General features: G+C 38.9%; 1 protein-coding gene across 20 annotated transcripts in view; it reads left to right on the top strand.

Moving 5' to 3' along the window:
* FAM13B (family with sequence similarity 13 member B) overlaps positions 1-18,407 on the top strand; it is a 115,326-nt gene that overhangs the window by 63,011 nt on the left and 33,908 nt on the right. For 15 of the 20 annotated variants that reach the window (XM_055389091.1, XM_055389087.2, XM_055389092.2 and 12 more), the window contains 3 exons: positions 2,033-2,074; positions 2,735-2,890; positions 4,983-5,115. In XM_055389091.1, coding sequence (XP_055245066.1) covers positions 2,033-2,074; positions 2,735-2,890; positions 4,983-5,115 — 331 coding nt within the window. The remainder of the gene's footprint in view (positions 1-2,032; positions 2,075-2,734; positions 2,891-4,982; positions 5,116-18,407) is intronic. The other 5 variants (XM_055389098.2, XM_055389100.2, XM_055389097.2 and 2 more) reach the window with 1 other exon arrangement.

Genomic DNA, 18,407 nt, shown 5'->3' with positions numbered 1-18,407 from the left:
AGATCACAAATTAAATGGCTAAGAGTGTTCAATTTATAGATTTTTCCCCACACCATTCAGTATGCCACATTGTCAGTGGATTATAATTAGATATTAAAAATAAAATGAATATTTCTCGATAGGCAAGGAATTATCTAAGTTTAGTAGAGATTGCAAATATTATCAAGGAAAATAAAACAGATCGCACCACATAAAGATGTAACTTTTGTAATTTAATAGCAGCTGATCACTGAAATGTAAATATGTAAGCAATAGTTTATTAGAGCAAAATATCAGAAAATGATTTAATATCCTAGTTGATGTTAAGACTCTTCAGGGAAAGCCTCATTTATCTTTTTACTTTTTGTTTTTTTCCTACAGAAATCAGTAAATATTTAACTTTTAGCTCACAGGAAACCACTAGAAATGAACTGGTGATGGCTACACTCTTCTTTGTACCATGTTTTGGGGTTTTTTTCCCCCCAGCTTTTTTGGATTTCAGAAATGAAGTTCCAAAAAACTTTAGTTGTTTTCTTTCTTTTTTTTGAGACAGGGTGTCTTTCTGTCACCCAGGCAGGAGTGCAGTGGCATGACCACAGCTCACTGCAACCTCCCTGGGCTCAAGCGATCTTCCTGCCTCAGCCTCCTAAGTAGCTAGGACTACAGGCATGCACCATCATCATGCCTGGCTGATTTTTATTTTTTTTGTAGAGATGGGATCTCGCTATGTTGCCCAGGCTGGTCTTGAATTCCTGGTTTCAAGTGAACCTCCAGCTTCAGTCTCCCAAAGTGCTGGGATTACAGGCATGAACCACTACACCTAGTCAGAAAAATCTTTAAGTATGAATATTGGTAAACACTTCCCTGGAGACGATCAGCATGAAGGCATTTAGAACCAAAAATAATCCATTCATTGGAAACTAGCATGATACTGGCAGTTAACAAAAAATATTTTTATATGTAGGAGGGGTTATGTGTGTCAGACCAAGAGGGCTTACTGTTGTTTGATAAAGCATTTGTTCACTTCGCTACTGAGAGACATGAAGATTGCTGAGTGAATGAATGGTAAATGATACTCATTTGGTTTCCTGCAGTGGATCCTGACAATACTAACTTGATAGCGTTTGTTCTGCATTTTGGTTAGAGATTGTATTGCCACATTTTGGAGGATCTTCATAAAACTAATTTACGTTTAAAAAATGACAAGGTAGCTACAGATGTGGTGTTCAGGTCAAGAAGGCAGGGTCACTCCTCCCTATGGCTAAGTGTTGGCTGTGATGATGTGCTTAGGCACACAGTGCCATTTAAACATACCTTATCTTTTATCTGATAAATGATTTTTTTAAAATTACCTGTATTCATGAACGGCTAATACTACTGTTCACCTAAATCCAGTACAACTAATTTTCCCTCCAGCTTTGGAAATAGATCAGTTTTTCTCCACCTGAGCACCAGAGAAAGTAGTTGTCCCACTCTCACCCCCACAAGTATATATATTTGGAGGTCTTTTTGTGTGAAAAGTAGTTTCTTTAGAAAATTAGATTCATCATCTGTGAGAGGTGCTCATGCTGTGGTGTGTGTTTTTGTTTTTAGTCACTTTTTTTTGTTGTAGAAAGCAGTAGAGCATCTTTGTTAATAGCAGGGGCTTTGGGGTACCCAACCCATGGCCATATGCATTTGGCCAAGTTAATTAACATCTTTGAGCTTCACTTTTGTGGAAAGGGGGAAATAATTGTAACTCCTTGGGTAATGAAAGTTATTAAATGAGAGATAAATGCATGTAATGGTCCTAGCTCATAATGAATTCTAACTTTAAAATTTTTGGTCTTGTTAGTGATACGTTTTTCCAAATTTATTTTCTTTGGTTAATATTTGAAAGCTTTACCAACCAGATTCAGAAAATATTTCCAGCTTGATATGTAAACAAGAATACAACACTTAGTATGTGCTCTCCTGGTTGTGTCAAGGTAGTGCAAATGTGGCAGATTTCAGCACATTTTATAGTTACTGAGTATTGAACATTTTTATAGCTAATTTCTTTCTTTGATTGCAGCACCCATATATCTCCCATCAGCATCCTACCAGCCTCTACAGAGTAAGTAGTATATTTATAGACGACAAATTTTTAAGATTTTAAAATACTACTAAGCTGTAGAAATGAAAATAATGTACTTGTTGTGCTTACTTTAGAGGAAAGACTGTACACAGGCAGTAAACTAGTTTTTTATGTACTGTGATAGGAACAAATGAAGAAGAAACCCATTGCATTACTATACAAAATAAAGATGAACTTTCTTCAGATGGTTTTTTTGAATCCTCTGAAATAATTGAAAAGTGTTCATAGAATATAAGTTTTAAAAAAGTAGACTTTACATAAAAAGTGTGAGCAGTACTCATGGTTTCTTTCATTTTGCTGTTAGTAGGTTATTTTGCTTTATAAGTATAGCTTTGAAAAGCCTTATTTAGTGGTTTTCTGTGTAGTGAGGAGTGATTTATAGGGACAACTGATCCTTCCCATCCCAGTAATAATAGTGACATTATGGTTGATTTGTATATGATTGTCTGTTTGGGTAAATTTTACTTTTAAAACTTAAGCCAGTATCATGTATTCCTTTTATGTATTTCTTTCTACACTTTGGTTTACCCATTTAAGTACCATAATAGTTTTACTGGTCATAGGTTTTAGCATTTATGTCTGTGTCACCAGATATCCAGTTAGAGTGACTGCTTCTTACTAAAACGTGTTGTTTTGTAGTATTTTAGAAAGAACAATTAGAGCAGCTGTGGAACAGCACCTTTTTGATCTGCAGAGCAGCATAGATCATGATCTTAAGAATTTACAACAGCAAAGTGTGGTGTGTAATAATGAAGCAGAAAGTATTCATTGTGATGGGGGAGGATCTAATAACCAGTAAGAAACATTTTACTGTTGTTTATTAAATGTTATAAAATTGTTTTATCTTAAAACTGTATTGCTACTTAAATAACAGGATCTCATCTTTCTTGGAGATTTCTGAAAGTTGTTTGTGAAAAGTGACTTTGTATATATACTTGTATATACATCCATACTTAACACTGGATATCTCATCACTTTTTTCATAATATATGTTTTATTAAGTCCAATACAGGTTTGTTTGTTTTTTGTTGTTTTTTTTCCCCTGAACATCGAATGAAGTAACAAGCTTACCTTTAGGAATTATGTTGTATGAAAAATAACTTTAAAAAATTAGACTCTGCAACAGAGTGATCTAGACGGACAGTTACAGGGGCAGCAGGTTGATATCACTATAGTGCATATAATCATTGAGTGAAATGGTGGGCAGAATCATTCTTTGCTATTTAAATAGTTATCCCTTGCCACCAGCCTCTCCCCTCCTTACGTTTTTGTTAGACTAACTCTTAATACAGGTTGAGCATCCCTAATCCAAAAATCCAAAATCTGAAGTGCTCCCAAATCCAAAACTTTGAGCACTGACATGATACTCAGAAGAAATGCTCATTTGAGCATTTTAGATTTTGGATTTTCAGATTAGGGATGCCAGTCTGGCACCTCTCCTTGGGATGTTGTGAGGGACCTTGTTTGTCATGCTCTCTGAAAATTTTCATAAGCAAATGAATGGCTTTTAAAATAATTTATGAGCCAGTTGCTAACTGGCAAATATTCCAAAATCTGAAAACAAACAAAACAAATCTGAAACACTTCTGGTCCGAAGCTTTTCCGACAAGGAATACTCAACCTGTATTTAAATGTGTATTAGTTAAAAGTACTTATAATGCATGATGTTACTCCACTCTTCATCTGACCTGTTACCTTTAAATGAAGGAAAGCCTCTCTTTGTTTTCTATTACTTCAGTCCTGTATTTCAGGATACCTGTGTGCCTCCCTCAGAGACCATGGTGCAGTGATTTCATGTTTTTCATATATCAATTTTTTTTGGGGGGGGGAAGATGAGAAAGATGTACCCAAATCTAGAAGATTCATAGGAAGGTAAAGGAAAAAAAAAAGATAATTGGGGAGTGGTTTTTTTTTTTAAGACAGTTTTTAAAAGGGCTAACTAGAATAGCTATCAAATATAAAATGAAAAATGTAAATGGATGTGAAAACCAGTGCTGGGAATGTTTATTTTTGGAATACCATATAGTACAATTGCAAGCGTGCCATGGATGGCACTGCCAGCCAGTGCAGCTCTATTTGATGGCCTTGGTTTGTGTACTTTGAAGGCATGATTAGAATGCATACAACTGGGAAAAGGTGGGAGAGGGAAAGAAAAGAGAAAGAAAAACATTAAAAAAAAAAAAGCATGTATACAACTGGATCTGTTGGGAGTATTTGGGCAGAATGCGAAGGAAGAAATCAGTATCTAAATGTTAGAAATAGTGGGAAAATGTTTCAAAGGATGTAAGCAGATTTCTTGGAGTTTGTCCTTAGCTTAGCTAGGGATCCTGTAAACCTATACCCATTGCTCAGATGATAGTCTTATTTTCACCACTGGGGAACACATGTTCTATTGAGGGTAGTGGTATCATCTTTGAAACAAAAACTGCAGTGTTTTGGATATTCTAAACTGTAAGATGACAACTCTGCAGTAGGAAGCTATTTCTGTTTTACTTGATAAGGTGTTGGACACTGTAGTGTCTAGTACTGGACTTGTATTTGATCAGGACAGATGTGTCATTATTATGTGAGAGTGTGCATTTACAAGGGAAATGATTATTTCGGCCCATAAATTATTTTGGCCCATAAATTATTTTAAAAGCTATTTATTTGCTTATGAACATTTTTAGAGGGGATAACATGGTCCCTCACAACATCCCAAGGAGACAAAAACGTAGCAGATTTAATAATCTAATTTAGCAAGATAAAAGTGTGGATTTTTGTGAAAAGTACACATTTTCTTTAACAAGTAAAAGTTTCAGATCATTATTGATATTTACTTATTTTAAAGTAAAGGCATTACACACTCAACATTTGGCCTGATCTAATTTTTAAACTTCATCCCTAGGGTTGATATTGCTGATGATATTATTAATGCCAGTGAAAGTAACAGAGACTGTTCAAAACCTGTGGCTAGCACTAATTTAGACAATGAAGCTATGCAGCAAGATTGTGTATTTGAGAATGAAGAAAATACCCAGGTAAGGAATGTCAAAAATATGTGTTAGATGTACAACTTTGATTGCTTCATGTGTTTCTTTGATGCCAGAAGTTATAGTTCAGTATTTTGCTGATACACTTAATTGTCTCAATTATAAATCCCCAAGAATATACATTCTTTCAGAGTTTAGGAAACATCACTGGGTAGAGAAGTATAAAACAACTTATTGGCTGGGTGTGGTGGCTCACGCCTGTAATCCCAGCACTTTGGGAGGCCAAGGCGGGCAGATCATGAGATCAGGAGATCGAGACCATCCTGGCTAACATGGTGAACCCCCATCTCTACTAAAAATACAAAAAAATTAACCAGGCGTGGTGGTGGGCGCCTGTAATCCCAGCTACCGGGGAGGCTGAGGCAGGAGAAAGGCACGAACCCAGGAGGCAGAGCTTACAGTGAGCCAAGATTGCGCCATTGCACTCCAGCCTGGGCAACAGAGTGAGACTCCATCTCAAAAAAAAGAAAAAAAAAACCAACTTATTTTAAATTATTTTCCTAGAAATTATGATGTCAGCAGAGGTAGCTAGGTGGTATTATGGTTGACTTTTGTTATTTTTAAGACAGTTTCTGTATTTCTTAGGAGTTTTGCTGAAGAACATGGTATAGGGGAGAACATATAATATTCTCATACAGTTCTTAGGATGGGATAGATCCCTGTAACAGAATATTGGTTAACAAGAGAAAAACAAGTTTTAAGACATGTATACCTCATATATACATGGGAGATACTCGGGGGAAGTGAGTAAATCTCTCAGAGGTGGCTTAAATACCATCATGTCCTGAAACAAAGGAAAAAAGGGTGTTGGGGAGACCTAGTTGTAATGAGATGACCAGGAAAAGCACTGTAAGCAAAGTTAAGGTTAGCTCTCAAGATTGGTAGTTTTTAGTGATTTAGAGTCATCTTTCTCTTGCTCGTACAGAGAGGAGACACCCGTAGAAATGGAGATTTCTACTACAGATGAAAATTTCTTTTATAAAAGGGTAACTTCTCTGTATTATCCTGTGTTTGCTATTTCTGAAAATAATAAGCTGAAAATAATCCTTATGCCAAAGAGGAATAATTTGGTGTGGCATGTTCTGAACCTCCACTGTTGGCATCCTTTCTTGATTAGCAGAAACCTAGGAACATTGTTGTAATAATGACTAAATTATTGTCACTGTCACATTTGTTAGTAACTTTTTTTAATATAATTGCCATTAAATGTAAAAAGCAGCATCTAAGACATTCAAAATGTAATTTTGATACTACTTTTAAAAATAAGATGCTAAATTAATAGATAAGGTGGGTTTCCTCAGTATATTTTCATTCTAAACCATCCACTAAAGTAGGGCTAAAGAGGAATTTAGAGTAGGAAGACTTAGGTTTTGTATTCTGCCTTTGTTCAGTATCAGTGTGACTTTGGCCAAGTTACCTGACTTCTGAACTGCATTTTGCTTTTCTCTAAATAAGTGGGGGTAATACCTATATTAGAGGATTATGATAAAAAGATGTGAACATATTATAAAATTATTTTATAAACTAGAAGACATTTCAAAGAAGTTAAGCTGCCACTGTTAGTTTCACAGACTTGGGTGTATTAGATGAACAGCTTTTCAGTTATTGCTTCTATAGTTGTCCTCTTGCCCTTTCCTGGATTATCAGTTTCTGCCTGTCTACCTAGTCATTCCCATCAGTGTAAAACATTTATACTGTTATTTCTTCCAAGTTCACAAAAAACCCCTCTCTCGACTCCCCCCATCCCATTCTAGCACATACACCCTGATTTCTCTCCTTCCCTTTATAAATAGAATTGCTGGAAGAATTGTCTGTGTCTCTTTTCTTTAACTCTTCTCCTCCCATTCTCTCTTAAATTCACTGCAGCGATCCTTTCCTCCGACCATTCATTCCTCTGAAATAGCTTTTGCAAGTCACCAGTGATGTCTGTTGAATGTTTTACTTGACCTAACAGCAAGGTTTGATTCAATTAATTACTCCCACTACCTTGATATACTTTTTTCACTTGGCATTCAGGATATCTCACTCTGTTTTTTTGTTTTTTTTACCTACACTGGCTGTTCTTTCTCATTCCCCTCTGTTGATTGCTCTTCCTCTTCTGAATCTCTTAAATTTGGAATGGCCCAGGGCCCATTTTTCAGATTGCTTATTTTTATTCACTTCCTTGGTAATCTTGTTTAGTCTAATGGCTCTAACTACCATCTATGTGCTACTGATTCCCAAATTTGTATCTCGAGTCCAGACCTGTTTTAGAACTTTAGATTGCTATATCCAACTAGGCACCCAACATTTCCACTGGTATATTTTTACCAAGCATCTGTTGAGTAGGAAAGATTTCTTTCCTTACCCATCATTAGGTTCATAGCTGAGGCATCTGTAACAGAAGACATTAACAAGAGAAAAACATGCACATTTATTTAATGTAAGTTTTACATGACATGAACACCTTCAGAAATCAAGACCCACAGAAACAGACACACCTGTATATTTTAATGCTTTGGTTTGATGAAAAGTGGACAGTGGGCGGATGAATAATTAGACAAAGAGGATGATAAATAAAGGGCGGCTCATTAACCAAGTCCTGTTTGTTCAGATTCTTTTCTATGTCCCTGTGTATTCAGAGATAAGGGCATTCCTTTCATCCAGGTATAGGGTAGATACTTCTGGAATGAAGGTTGTTGTTGTTGTTGTTGTTGTTTTTGAGATGGAGTTTCGCTCTTCTTGCCCAGGCTGGAGCAGTGCCACAATCTCAGCTCATCACAACCTCTGCCTCCTGAATAGCTGAGATTACAGGCGCCTGCCACCATGCCCGGCTAATTTTTTATATTTTTAGTTGAGACAGAGTTTCACTATGTTGGCCAGACTGGTCTCGAGCTCCTGACCTCAGGTGATCTGCCTGCCGTGGCCTCCCAAAGTGCTGGGATTACAGGCGTGAGCCACCACGCCCAGCCAAAGGTTTTATGACTTACTTCAGAAGATAAGTCTGACCACTTTTTACTGTTTCTGCTGCCATCCTCTCACCTGGATTAATATTGCCTCCTAATTAATCTCCTCATCTTTGTTTCTTGATGGTATGTTCTCAACCATCAATGGTTGAGCCAGAATGATCCTTTTAAGAGGAAAATTAGATAATGCCACTTCTCTTCCTAAAACCTTCCAGTGCCATCTAGCTATCAAAATATAGCTATAGGCACTACGGAATATTGGCTGTGATAGTCAGGATTGAGACAGCTAAATCGTAAGTCCTGTCTGGATTGCTTATTTGTGGATATCTCCTTAGCTTACATTCTTACCTAGTCTTGCAGATACCTCCTCAATTTTACCAAATCTCCTCATCACTGTCTGTTTATGGCAGGCCCTCCCACTTACCCACCCACTCCAGTCTCTGAACTTTTTGTCCTTTTTCCCTGCTTCGCATTCCGCCGCACTTTTTTTTTTTTTTTTTTCCTGAGATGGAGTCTGTCTCTGTTGCCCAGGCTGGAGTGCAGTGGCACAGTCTCGGCACAGTACAGCCTCTGCCCCCCAGGTTCAAGCCATTCTCCTGCTTCAGCCTCCCAGGTAGCTGGGATTACAGGCATGTGCCACCACGCCCGGCTAATTTTTGTATTTTTAGTAGAGACGGGGTTTCACAGTGTTGGCCAGGCTGGTCTCAAACTCCTGACCTCAAGTGATCTGTGTGCCTCAGCTTCCCAAAGTGCTGGGATTACAGGCGTGAGCCACTGCACCTGGCCCCCTCCCCACTTTAGATAGTGTTATAATTATTTTATATATCTTTTAATTTTTATTTTTAGAGACAAGGTCTCACTCTTTCCCAGGCTGGAGTGCAGTGGTGTGATCATACTCACTGTAACCTCAAACTCCTGGCCTCAAGCGATTTTCCTACCCCAGTCTCCTAAAGTATTGGGATTACAAGCATCAGGCACCATGCCCAGCCATTTCTTTTATATTACTAGTCTGTTTATTGTCTGTCTCCCACTATTAGATTAAAACTTCATGGGGCCACTCACAGTGGCTCATGCCTGTAATCCTAGCACTTTGGGAGGTCATGGTGAGAGCGTCATTTGAGCCTGGGAGTTTGAAACCTGCCTGTGCAATGTAAGGAGGAGAACCCATCTGTACAAAAATGGTAAAAAAAAAAAAAATTAGCCGGGTGTAGTGGTGCTCCCCTGTGGTCCCAGCTACTTGGAAGGCTGAGGTGGGAAGATCACCTGAGCCCAGGAGGTAAGGCTGCAGTGCGTGGCGATCACACCACTGCAGTTCAGCCTGGGCGACACGGTGAGACCCTGTCTTTGAAGAAAAAAAAAAAAAAAACTTTATGAGGGCTGAGATTTTTGTCTGTTTTGTTCTTTATTACATCCCTATTATCTAGAACACTTAGTAGGTATTCATTAAGCATTTGTTGAATGTGAGACCAGAATAGCATCTGGCACATAGTAAGCTAGTAAACAACTCAGTAAATAATTTGTTGAATGAAATTGGTGTATTAGGCTGGGCGCAGTGGCTTACGCCTGTAATCCTAGCACTTTGGGAGGCTGAGGCAGGTGGATCGCTTGAGCCCAGGAGTTCAAGGCCAGCCTGGGCAACATGGTGAAACCCTGTCTCTACAAAAATAAAAATTAGCCAGGCTAGGTGGCGTACGCCTGTAGTCCCAGCTACTTGGGAGGCTTAGGTGGGAGGATTGCTTGAGCCTGGGAGGTGGAGGTTGCAGTGAGCTGAGATCGTGCCACTGCACTGCAGCCTGGGTGACAGAGTGAGACCCTGTCTCAAAAAAAAAAAAAAAAAAAAAAAGAAATTAGTGTATCAATTACTTTATAAAGAGAGCAGGAACTAATTCTTTCTAAAATTGTTTTTAGGAAATCTTTATGAATGATGGGTTCTTGGCCTTGAAAAGCCTGTCACCATTTCTTCCCCCCAACCCCAGCTAAGAAGTTCAGTGATACTCTTTTATTTGAATAAGTTAGTTCAGTTGGGCAATACACAATAATACCTGTTTACTTGGACAGTATAAGCAAAAATACCTGATTTAAGTTTTCTTTCTTTTTTTTTTTTTTTTTCTTGAGACGGAGTTTCATTCTTGTCGCCCTGGCTAGAGTGCAGTCGTGTGATGTGGGCTCAGTGCAACCTCCGCCTCCTAGGTTCAAGTGATTCTCCTGCCTCAGCCTCTTGTGTACCTGGGATTACAGGCATGTGCCACCACGCCTGGCTAATTTTTTTTTTTTTTTAGTAGAGACAGGATTTCTCCTTATTGATCAGGCTAGTCTCAAACTCCTGACCTCAGGTGATCCTCGCGCCTTGGCCTCCCAAAGTGCTGGGATTATAGGCGTGAGCCACCGTGCCTGGTCGATTTAAGTTTTCAATGACTTGATAATCTAGGTTGTACATGCACATACTTTCTAATACAGAATATGACTAGTGCTATTAGGGCACTATAGTCTTGCAGAAGAGAGGAAAGAACTTCTGGCCAGGGTAGTTATGGAAGGTCTTGGAGTGAGGGGGATTTTGAACTTGGCTTTTTATAGGGCTGGATTTGGTTCAAGATTTGTGAAAGAGACTGAAATGAATAGTATAAGTAAAGATTACAGGAAAATGTTGAATGTTAATGAAACAGAGCTACTTGTAGAACTCAGGGTATTGTGGGAGGATATATAGTAGAAGATAATTCTGGAATATTGGTAGATTTGGGTCATACGTAGAGCCTGGAATACTATCTTAAGAATTGTAGATTTTCTCAGTAGAAGAAAAATATAGAAAACTTTAAAGCAGAGGGAATGATGTACCCAGATCTGTATTTTAGGAACAAGTTTTTTGTAGTCGTCATAAAATGTTTGTGGGAAAGACTGGGGGTAAGGACAACAACAATCAGTAGGCTTTTTGCACTGTATTTGGTGAGCACTTAAAATATCTGAGCTGGTGGGCATGGTGGCTCATGCCTGTAATCCTTGCACTTTGGGAGGCCAAGGTGGGCGGATCACCTGAGGTCAGGAGTTCGAGACCAGCCTGGCCAACATGGTGAAACCGCATCTCTACTAAAAATACAAAAATTAGCGGGGCGTGGTGGCACATGCTTGTAATCCCAGCTACTCGGGAGGCTGAGGCAGGAGAATCTCTTGAACCCAGGAGGAGGAGGTTGCAGTGAGCCGAGATTATGCCACTGCACTCCAGCCTGGGTGAAAGAGTAAGACCCTGTCTCAAAAAAAAGAAAAAAAGTCTGAACTGTGAGCCCTAGGGAAGGAAGGAAAAATAGAGAAAATTCCAAAGGTGAAAATGATTAAGATTTAGGTGCAAACTGGGGTAAGAAACACAGACACTAAGAGATTGGAAAAGAGGTCAGTGTTGCAGAACTGGAATATCAAGGTGGTTTATATGAAGCAGATGTTCAGGTCTTGAACTGTGGCTGGTGGTGGAGGCTCATTTTGTCTGTGAGTGAATGCCATTGCCAAAGCAGTGACTTGAATAAGAGAATAAACGGGGATTGAAGAAACCCTTGGGGAACCTCTGTATTCTAGCACTTTGGAGGAAAAAAAGCAGCCATGACCATAGCAGTTGGGAATGTCAAAGAGGATGGGATTTTTTCCTGAGTCTGAAAGTTGGTCAAAATAGGTAAAAGGAGGAAAAAAGGTGGTGGGAGGCAAAGGTACAAAAATAAGAAGAGTAAGTTTAATTTTATTTGCTTGCTAGGGGGGTTAAAAGTCTAATGAAATGGCTTTTTTTTTCTTTGCCTTTGCTGTTGAACAAAAAATTTAAGAATACCCAGGAACAATATATTTAATGCTGGTGAGGGTAGGTTAAGATAAGTGGTCTTATACAGACATCGGAAGTATAAATTGCTGTAAACTTCCTGGAAAACACATTAACAGTAAGAACAAAAGACCTTAAACCTTTGATCCAGAAATTTCAAAATCTAGGACTCTTTCCTAAGGAAATACATACAAATCAGAGGTGTATGCAAAGATTTTTCTACTAGAATTCTTACTGGGGGTTTATTCACAGGAAAAAAAAATGGGAAACACAAAAAGTCCTAAATGGAAAATGATTAGATAAATCATAGTATATCCATATCATAGGATATAGTTGAGTCATTTAAAATTATTTTAAAGGCCCAAGTAATAGTTGTGAGGTAAAGTTATTTTGAAAAAAAAAAAACAAAACAAAAAACAAAACATACAAAACCAAGTGTAGATTACTAAAGCTGATGCAGTCCCCATTTCTTTGTCTGCATGTGTGTGTGGCACATAGTCAAAAGGCCAAGTCAGAATATTCACAGTGGCCTTCTGTCTGATAGATTATGGATGATTTTACTTTTCTTCATATGTTCTTATATTTAGGTTTCCAACAGTTTCTCTGATTTATAATCAAATAATTTAAGCAAAAAATTCCAATTAAAGAAAATTTATTGGATTTAGCGATAGAAATTATTGGTAAAGAAAGAGGAGCTTTGGTAGGTAGAGGATTTCATGGTTGAGAATGAATATCAGGTGAGTAGGTAGAAGCTGCAGTGTGTGGAATGCCTTTTGCACAAGTTTTGCATTGAAATTAAAAGGAAAGAGAAGGCCAGGCATGGTGGTTCACGCCTGTAATCCCAGCACTTTGAGATATCAGGGAACCTCCTCCCGATAGTCATGTAGGTTCTTTTCTATTTCCCTAAGCGTTGGCTGGGTTGAGAAATAAAGGGACAGAGTACAAAAGAGAAATTTTAAAGCTGGGCATCCAGGGGAGACATCACATGTTCGTAGGTTCCGTGATGCCCCCCAAGCCGTAAAACCAGCAAGTTTTTATTAGGGATTTTCAAAAGGAGAGGGAGTGTATGAATAGGGTGTGGGTCACAGAGATCACATGCTTCACAAGGTAATAAAAATATCACAAGGCAAATGGAGGCAGGGCGAGATCACAGGACCACAGGACCGGGGCGAAATTAAAATTGCTGGTGAAGTTTCAGGCACGCATTGTCATTGATAACATCTTATCAGGAGACAGGGTTTGAGAGCAATCGGTCTGACCAAAATTTATTAGGCGGGAATTTCCTCGTCCTACTAAGCCTGGGAGCGCTATGGGAGACTGGGGCTTATTTCATCCCTACAGTCTTGACCATAGATGATGGCCACATCCAAGGAGGCCATTTCAGAGACCTACCCTCAGGGGTGCATTCTCTTTCGCAGGAATGCTCCTTGCTGAGAAAAAGAATTCAGTGATATTTCTCCCATTTGCTTTTGAAAGAAGAGAAATATGGCTCTGTTCCACCTGGCTCACTGGCAGTCAGAGTTTAAGGTTATCTCTCTTGTTCCCTGAACATTGCTGTTATCCTGTTCTTTTTTCAAGGTGCCCAGATTTCATATTGTTCAAACACACTTGCTCTACAAACAATTTGTGCAGTTAACGCAATCATCACAGGGTCCTGAGGCAAAATACATCCTCAGTTTATGAAAATGATGGGATTAAGAGATTAAAGTAAAGACAGGCATAGGAAATCACAAGGGTATTGATTGGGGAGGTGATAAGCGTCCATGAAATCTTCATAATTTATGTTCAAAGATTGCAGTAAAGACAGGCATAAGAAATTATAAAAGTATTAATTTGGGGAACTAATAAATGTCCATGAAATCTTCACAATCCACGTTCTTCTGCCATGGCTTCAGCTGGTCCCTCCATTCGGGGTCCCTGACTTCCCGCAACAACAGTGGCCTTCTGTCTGATAGATTATGGATGATTTTACTTTTCTTCATATGTTCTTATATTTAGGTTTCCAACAGTTTCTCTGATTTATAATCAAATAATTTAATCAAAAAATTCCAATTAAAGAAAATTTATTGGATTTAGTGATAGAAATTATTGGTAAAGAAAGAGGAGCTTTGGTAGGTAGAGGATTTCATGGTTGAGAATGAATATCAGGTGAGTAGGTAGAAGCTGCAGTGTGTGGAATGCCTTTTGCACAAGTTTTGCATTGAAATTAAAAGGAAAGAGAAGGCCAGGCATGGTGGTTCACGCCTGTAATCCCAGCACTTTGGGAGGCCGAGGTGGGTGGATCACGAAGTCAGGAGATGGAGACCATCCTGGCTAACACGGTGAAACCCTGTCTCTACAAAAAATACGAAAAATTAGCCAGGCGTGGTGGCAGGCGCCTGTAGTCCCAGCTACTCGGGAGGCTGAGGCAGAATGGCATGAACCCGGGAGGCGGAGATCGCGCCACTGCACTCCAGCCTGGGCAACAGAGCAAGACTGTCTCAAAAAAAAAAAAAAAAAAAAAAGGAAGAGTTGAGCAGTCTGGTTGTGGAAGAGATATTCCCCCCTTCCCTACTCCCGCCCCCCATTTCTGCTTTCTTGATACAGGATGGAGATTTGAGCATGTCAGTAGGAATCACTCACTAGATAGGGAGAGACTAAAAAATGTCAGAAAGAAAAAAAAAAACCCAGGGTAGTTAGGGGAACACTGCATAGAGGGAGTTGGGAGTGAGAGATGGAAGAAAGGTGATTCAGCGTGCAAGTTGAGTGACTATTCCTAAATAGGAGAGGCTACTTTTAATCTTCAGTAAAAGGGGATATATAGAATATTTTTTTAAGCGAGAGGTGTTCTGGGGACTTAATTCAGATGGCTTTGACCATTTTAAAATGAAATGCATTTGCAGAGGGTGAGGAGACAGAAATTGGGTTTGGATCTGAAGAAGTAGGTAAAGTTTTGCAGGAGTCTCTGTGGGGAGAAATCAGACAGAACTGAGTCACCAGATATTTGAGAACCAATGGAGGTCTAACTGAAGTTTGATGACATGAATTTGTAGTGAGCCAACTAGGACGGTACGTTAAGTGACACATTTTATTGTAGCATCTGTCTGTCTGGAGGACAGAAAGCTGGACATAAACTAGACCACATTGGTTAGGGCATTGACTAAATAGCTTTGAAATAGTTAGCCAGGGTACAGAGTGTGTGTTGGGTGGGTTGGAAATTTACAATGAAGTTTTCAAGCGGTGACAGTAAGGTGAAGAAGTTGCAGAAGAGGGGAATATTAGTTGGACAGGATGTATGAGTTTCAAGTGTATTATGGCATGGCGTGATTCAAGTGGCTTTCGTAGAAAGTAACTTGTGTCTAGGAAAGTGTAAGGCTAGATAGAGTAGGAGTCAGCAAACTTTGTGTAAAGGTCTAGACAGTAAATATTTTAGGCATTGTGGGTATATAGTCTCTGCCACAACTACTTAACTCTGCTATTGTAGCATGGACGCAGCCAGAAAAAACCGTAAGAAATGAGCATGGCTGTATTCCAATAAAATTTAATTTATGGACACTAAAATTGAATTTTTTGTCGTTTTCACTTCACAGAATATCATTATTCTTTTGATTCTCCCTTCTACCCACAATCATTAAAAACATAGAAACCCTTCTTAGCCAAGTGACCATGCAAAAACTGGCAACAGGTTGGATTTGTCTAGTATGCTGTAGTTTGCCAACACCTGGGCTAGAATATTGTAAGGAGATCAACATTTTAGACATAAAAGATAATCTTGGAGATTTGTTTTCTCTGAAATTGACTTGCAGTGTAAGGAAAACAAATTGCTTGTTTTTTTTTTTTTTTTTTTTTGGAGAAATGCTGTATGGTTGCACTTCTTTTTTTTTAATTTATTATTATTATACTTTAAGTTTTAGGGTACATGTGCACAATGTGCAGGTTAGTTACATATGTATACATGTGCCATGCTGGTGTGCTGCACCCACTAACTCGTCATCTAGCATTAGGTATATCTCGCAATGCTATCCCTCCCCCCTCCCCCCACCCCACAACAGTCTCCAGAGTGTGATGTTCCCCTTCCTGTGTCCACGTGTTCTCATTGTTCAATTCCCACCTATGAGTGAGAATATGCGGTGTTTGGTTTTTTGTTCTTGCGATAGTTTACTGAGAATGATGATTTCCAATTTCATCCATGTCCCTAAAAAGGACATGAGCTCATCATTTTTTATGGCTGCATAGTATTCCATGGTGTATATGTGCCACATTTTCTTAATCCAGTCTATCATTGTTGGACATTTGGGTTGGTTCCAAGTCTTTGCTATTGTGAATAATGCCGCAATAAACATACGTGTGCATGTGTCTTTATAGCAGCATGATTTATAGTCCTTTGGGTATAAACCCAGTAATGGGATGGCTGGGTCAAATGGTATTTCTAGTTCTAGATCCCTGAGGAATTGCCACACTGACTTCCACAATGGTTGAACTAGTTTACAGTCCCACCAACAGTGTAAAAGTGTTCCTCTTTCTCCACATCCTCTCCAGCACCTGTTGTTTCCTGACTTTTTAATGATTGCTATTCTAACTGGTGTGAAATGGTATCTCATTGTGGTTTTGATTTGCATTTCTCTGATGGCCAGTGATGGTGAGCATTTTTTTCATGTGTTTTTTGGCTGCATAAATGTCTTCTTTTGAGAAGTGTCTGTTCATGTCCTTTGCCCACTTTTTGATGGGGTTGTTTGTTTTTTTCTTGTAAATTTGTTTGAGTTCATTGTAGATTCTGGATATTAGCCCTTTGTCAGATGAGTAGGTTGTGAAAATTTTCTCCCATTCTGTAGGTTGCCTGTTCACTCTGATGGTAGTTTCTTTTGGTGTGCAGAAGCTCTTTAGTTTAACTAGATCCCATTTGTCAATTTTGGCTTTTGTTGCCATTGCTTTTGGTGTTTTAGACATGAAGTCCTTGCCCATGCCTATGTCCTGAATGGTAATGCCTAGGTTTTCTTCTAGAGTTTTTATGGTTTTAGGTCTAACGTTTAAGTCTTTAATCCATCTTGAATTGATTTTTGTATAAGGTGTAAGGAAGGGATCCAGTTTCAGCTTTCTGCATATGGCTAGCCTGTTTTCCCAGCACCATTTATTAAATAGGGAATCCTTTCCCCATTGCTTGTTTTTCTCAGGTTTGTCAAAGATCAGATAGTTGTAGGTATGCAGCGTTATTTCTGAGGGCTCTGTTCTGTTCCATTGATCTATATCTCTGTTTTGGTACCAGTACCATGCTGTTTTGATTACTGTAGCCTTGTAGTATAGTTTGAAGTCAGGTAGTGTGATGCCTCCAGCTTTGTTCTTTTGGCTCAGGATTGACTTGGCGATGTGGGCTCTTTTTTGGTTCCATATGAACTTTAAAGTAGTTTTTTCCAATTCTGTGAAGAAAGGCATTGGTAGCTTGATGGGGATGGCATTGAATCTGTAAATTACCTTGGGCAGTATGGCCATTTTCATGATATCTATTCTTCCTACCCATGAGCATGGAATGTTCTTCCATTTGTTTGTATCCTCTTTTATTTCCTTGAGCAGTGGTTTGTAGTTCTCCTTGAAGAGATCCTTCACATCCCTTGTAAGTTGGATTCTTAGGTATTTTATTCTCTTTGAAGCAATTGTGAATGGGAGTTCACTCATGATTTGGCTCTGTTTTTCTGTTGTTGGTGTGTAAGAATACTTCTGATTTTTGCACATTGATTTTGTATCCTGAGACTTTGCTGAAGTTTCTTAATAGCTTAAGGAGATTTTGGGCTGAGACAACGGGGTTTTCTAGATATACAATCATGTCGTCTGCAAACAGGGACAATTTGACTTCCTCTTTTCCTAATTGAATACCTTTTATTTCCTTCTCCTGCCTAATTGCCCTGGCCAGAACTTCCAACACTATGTTGAATAGGAATGGTGAGAGAGGGCATCCCTGTCTTGTGCCAGTTTTCAAAGGGAATGCTTCCAGTTTTTGCCCATTCAGTATGATATTGGCTGTGGGTTTGTCATAGATGGCTCTTATTATTTTGAGATACGTCCCATCAATACCTAATTTATTGAGAGTTTTTAGCATGAAGGGTTGTTGAATTTTGTCAAAGGCCTTTTCTGCATCTATTGAGATAATCATGTGGTTTTTGTCTTTGGTTCTGTTTATATGCTGGATTACATTTATTGATTTTCGTATATTGAACCAGCCTTGCATCCCAGGGATGAAGCCCACTTGATCATGGTGGATAAGCTTTTTGATGACCTGCTGGATTTGGTTTGCCAGTATTTTATTGAGGATTTTTGCATCAATGTTCATCAAGGATATTGGTCTAAAATTCTCTTTTTTGGTTGTGTCTCTGCCTGGCTTTGGTGTCAGGATGATGCTGGCCTCATAAAATGAGTTAGGGAGGATTCCCTCTTTTTCTATTGATTGGAATAGTTTCAGAAGGAATGGTACCAGTTGCTCCTTGTACCTCTGGTAGAATTCAGCTGTGAATCGATCTGGTCCTGGACTCTTTTTGGTTGGTAAGCTATTGATTATTGCCACAATTTCAGCT

This window comes from Gorilla gorilla, chromosome 4 (assembly GCF_029281585.2).
Source record: "Gorilla gorilla gorilla isolate KB3781 chromosome 4, NHGRI_mGorGor1-v2.1_pri, whole genome shotgun sequence".
NCBI classification, from domain to species: Eukaryota; Metazoa; Chordata; class Mammalia; order Primates; family Hominidae; genus Gorilla; species Gorilla gorilla.
Note: the sequence above shows the minus strand (reverse complement) of the source record. Positions and strands in the feature narration are given on the sequence as shown.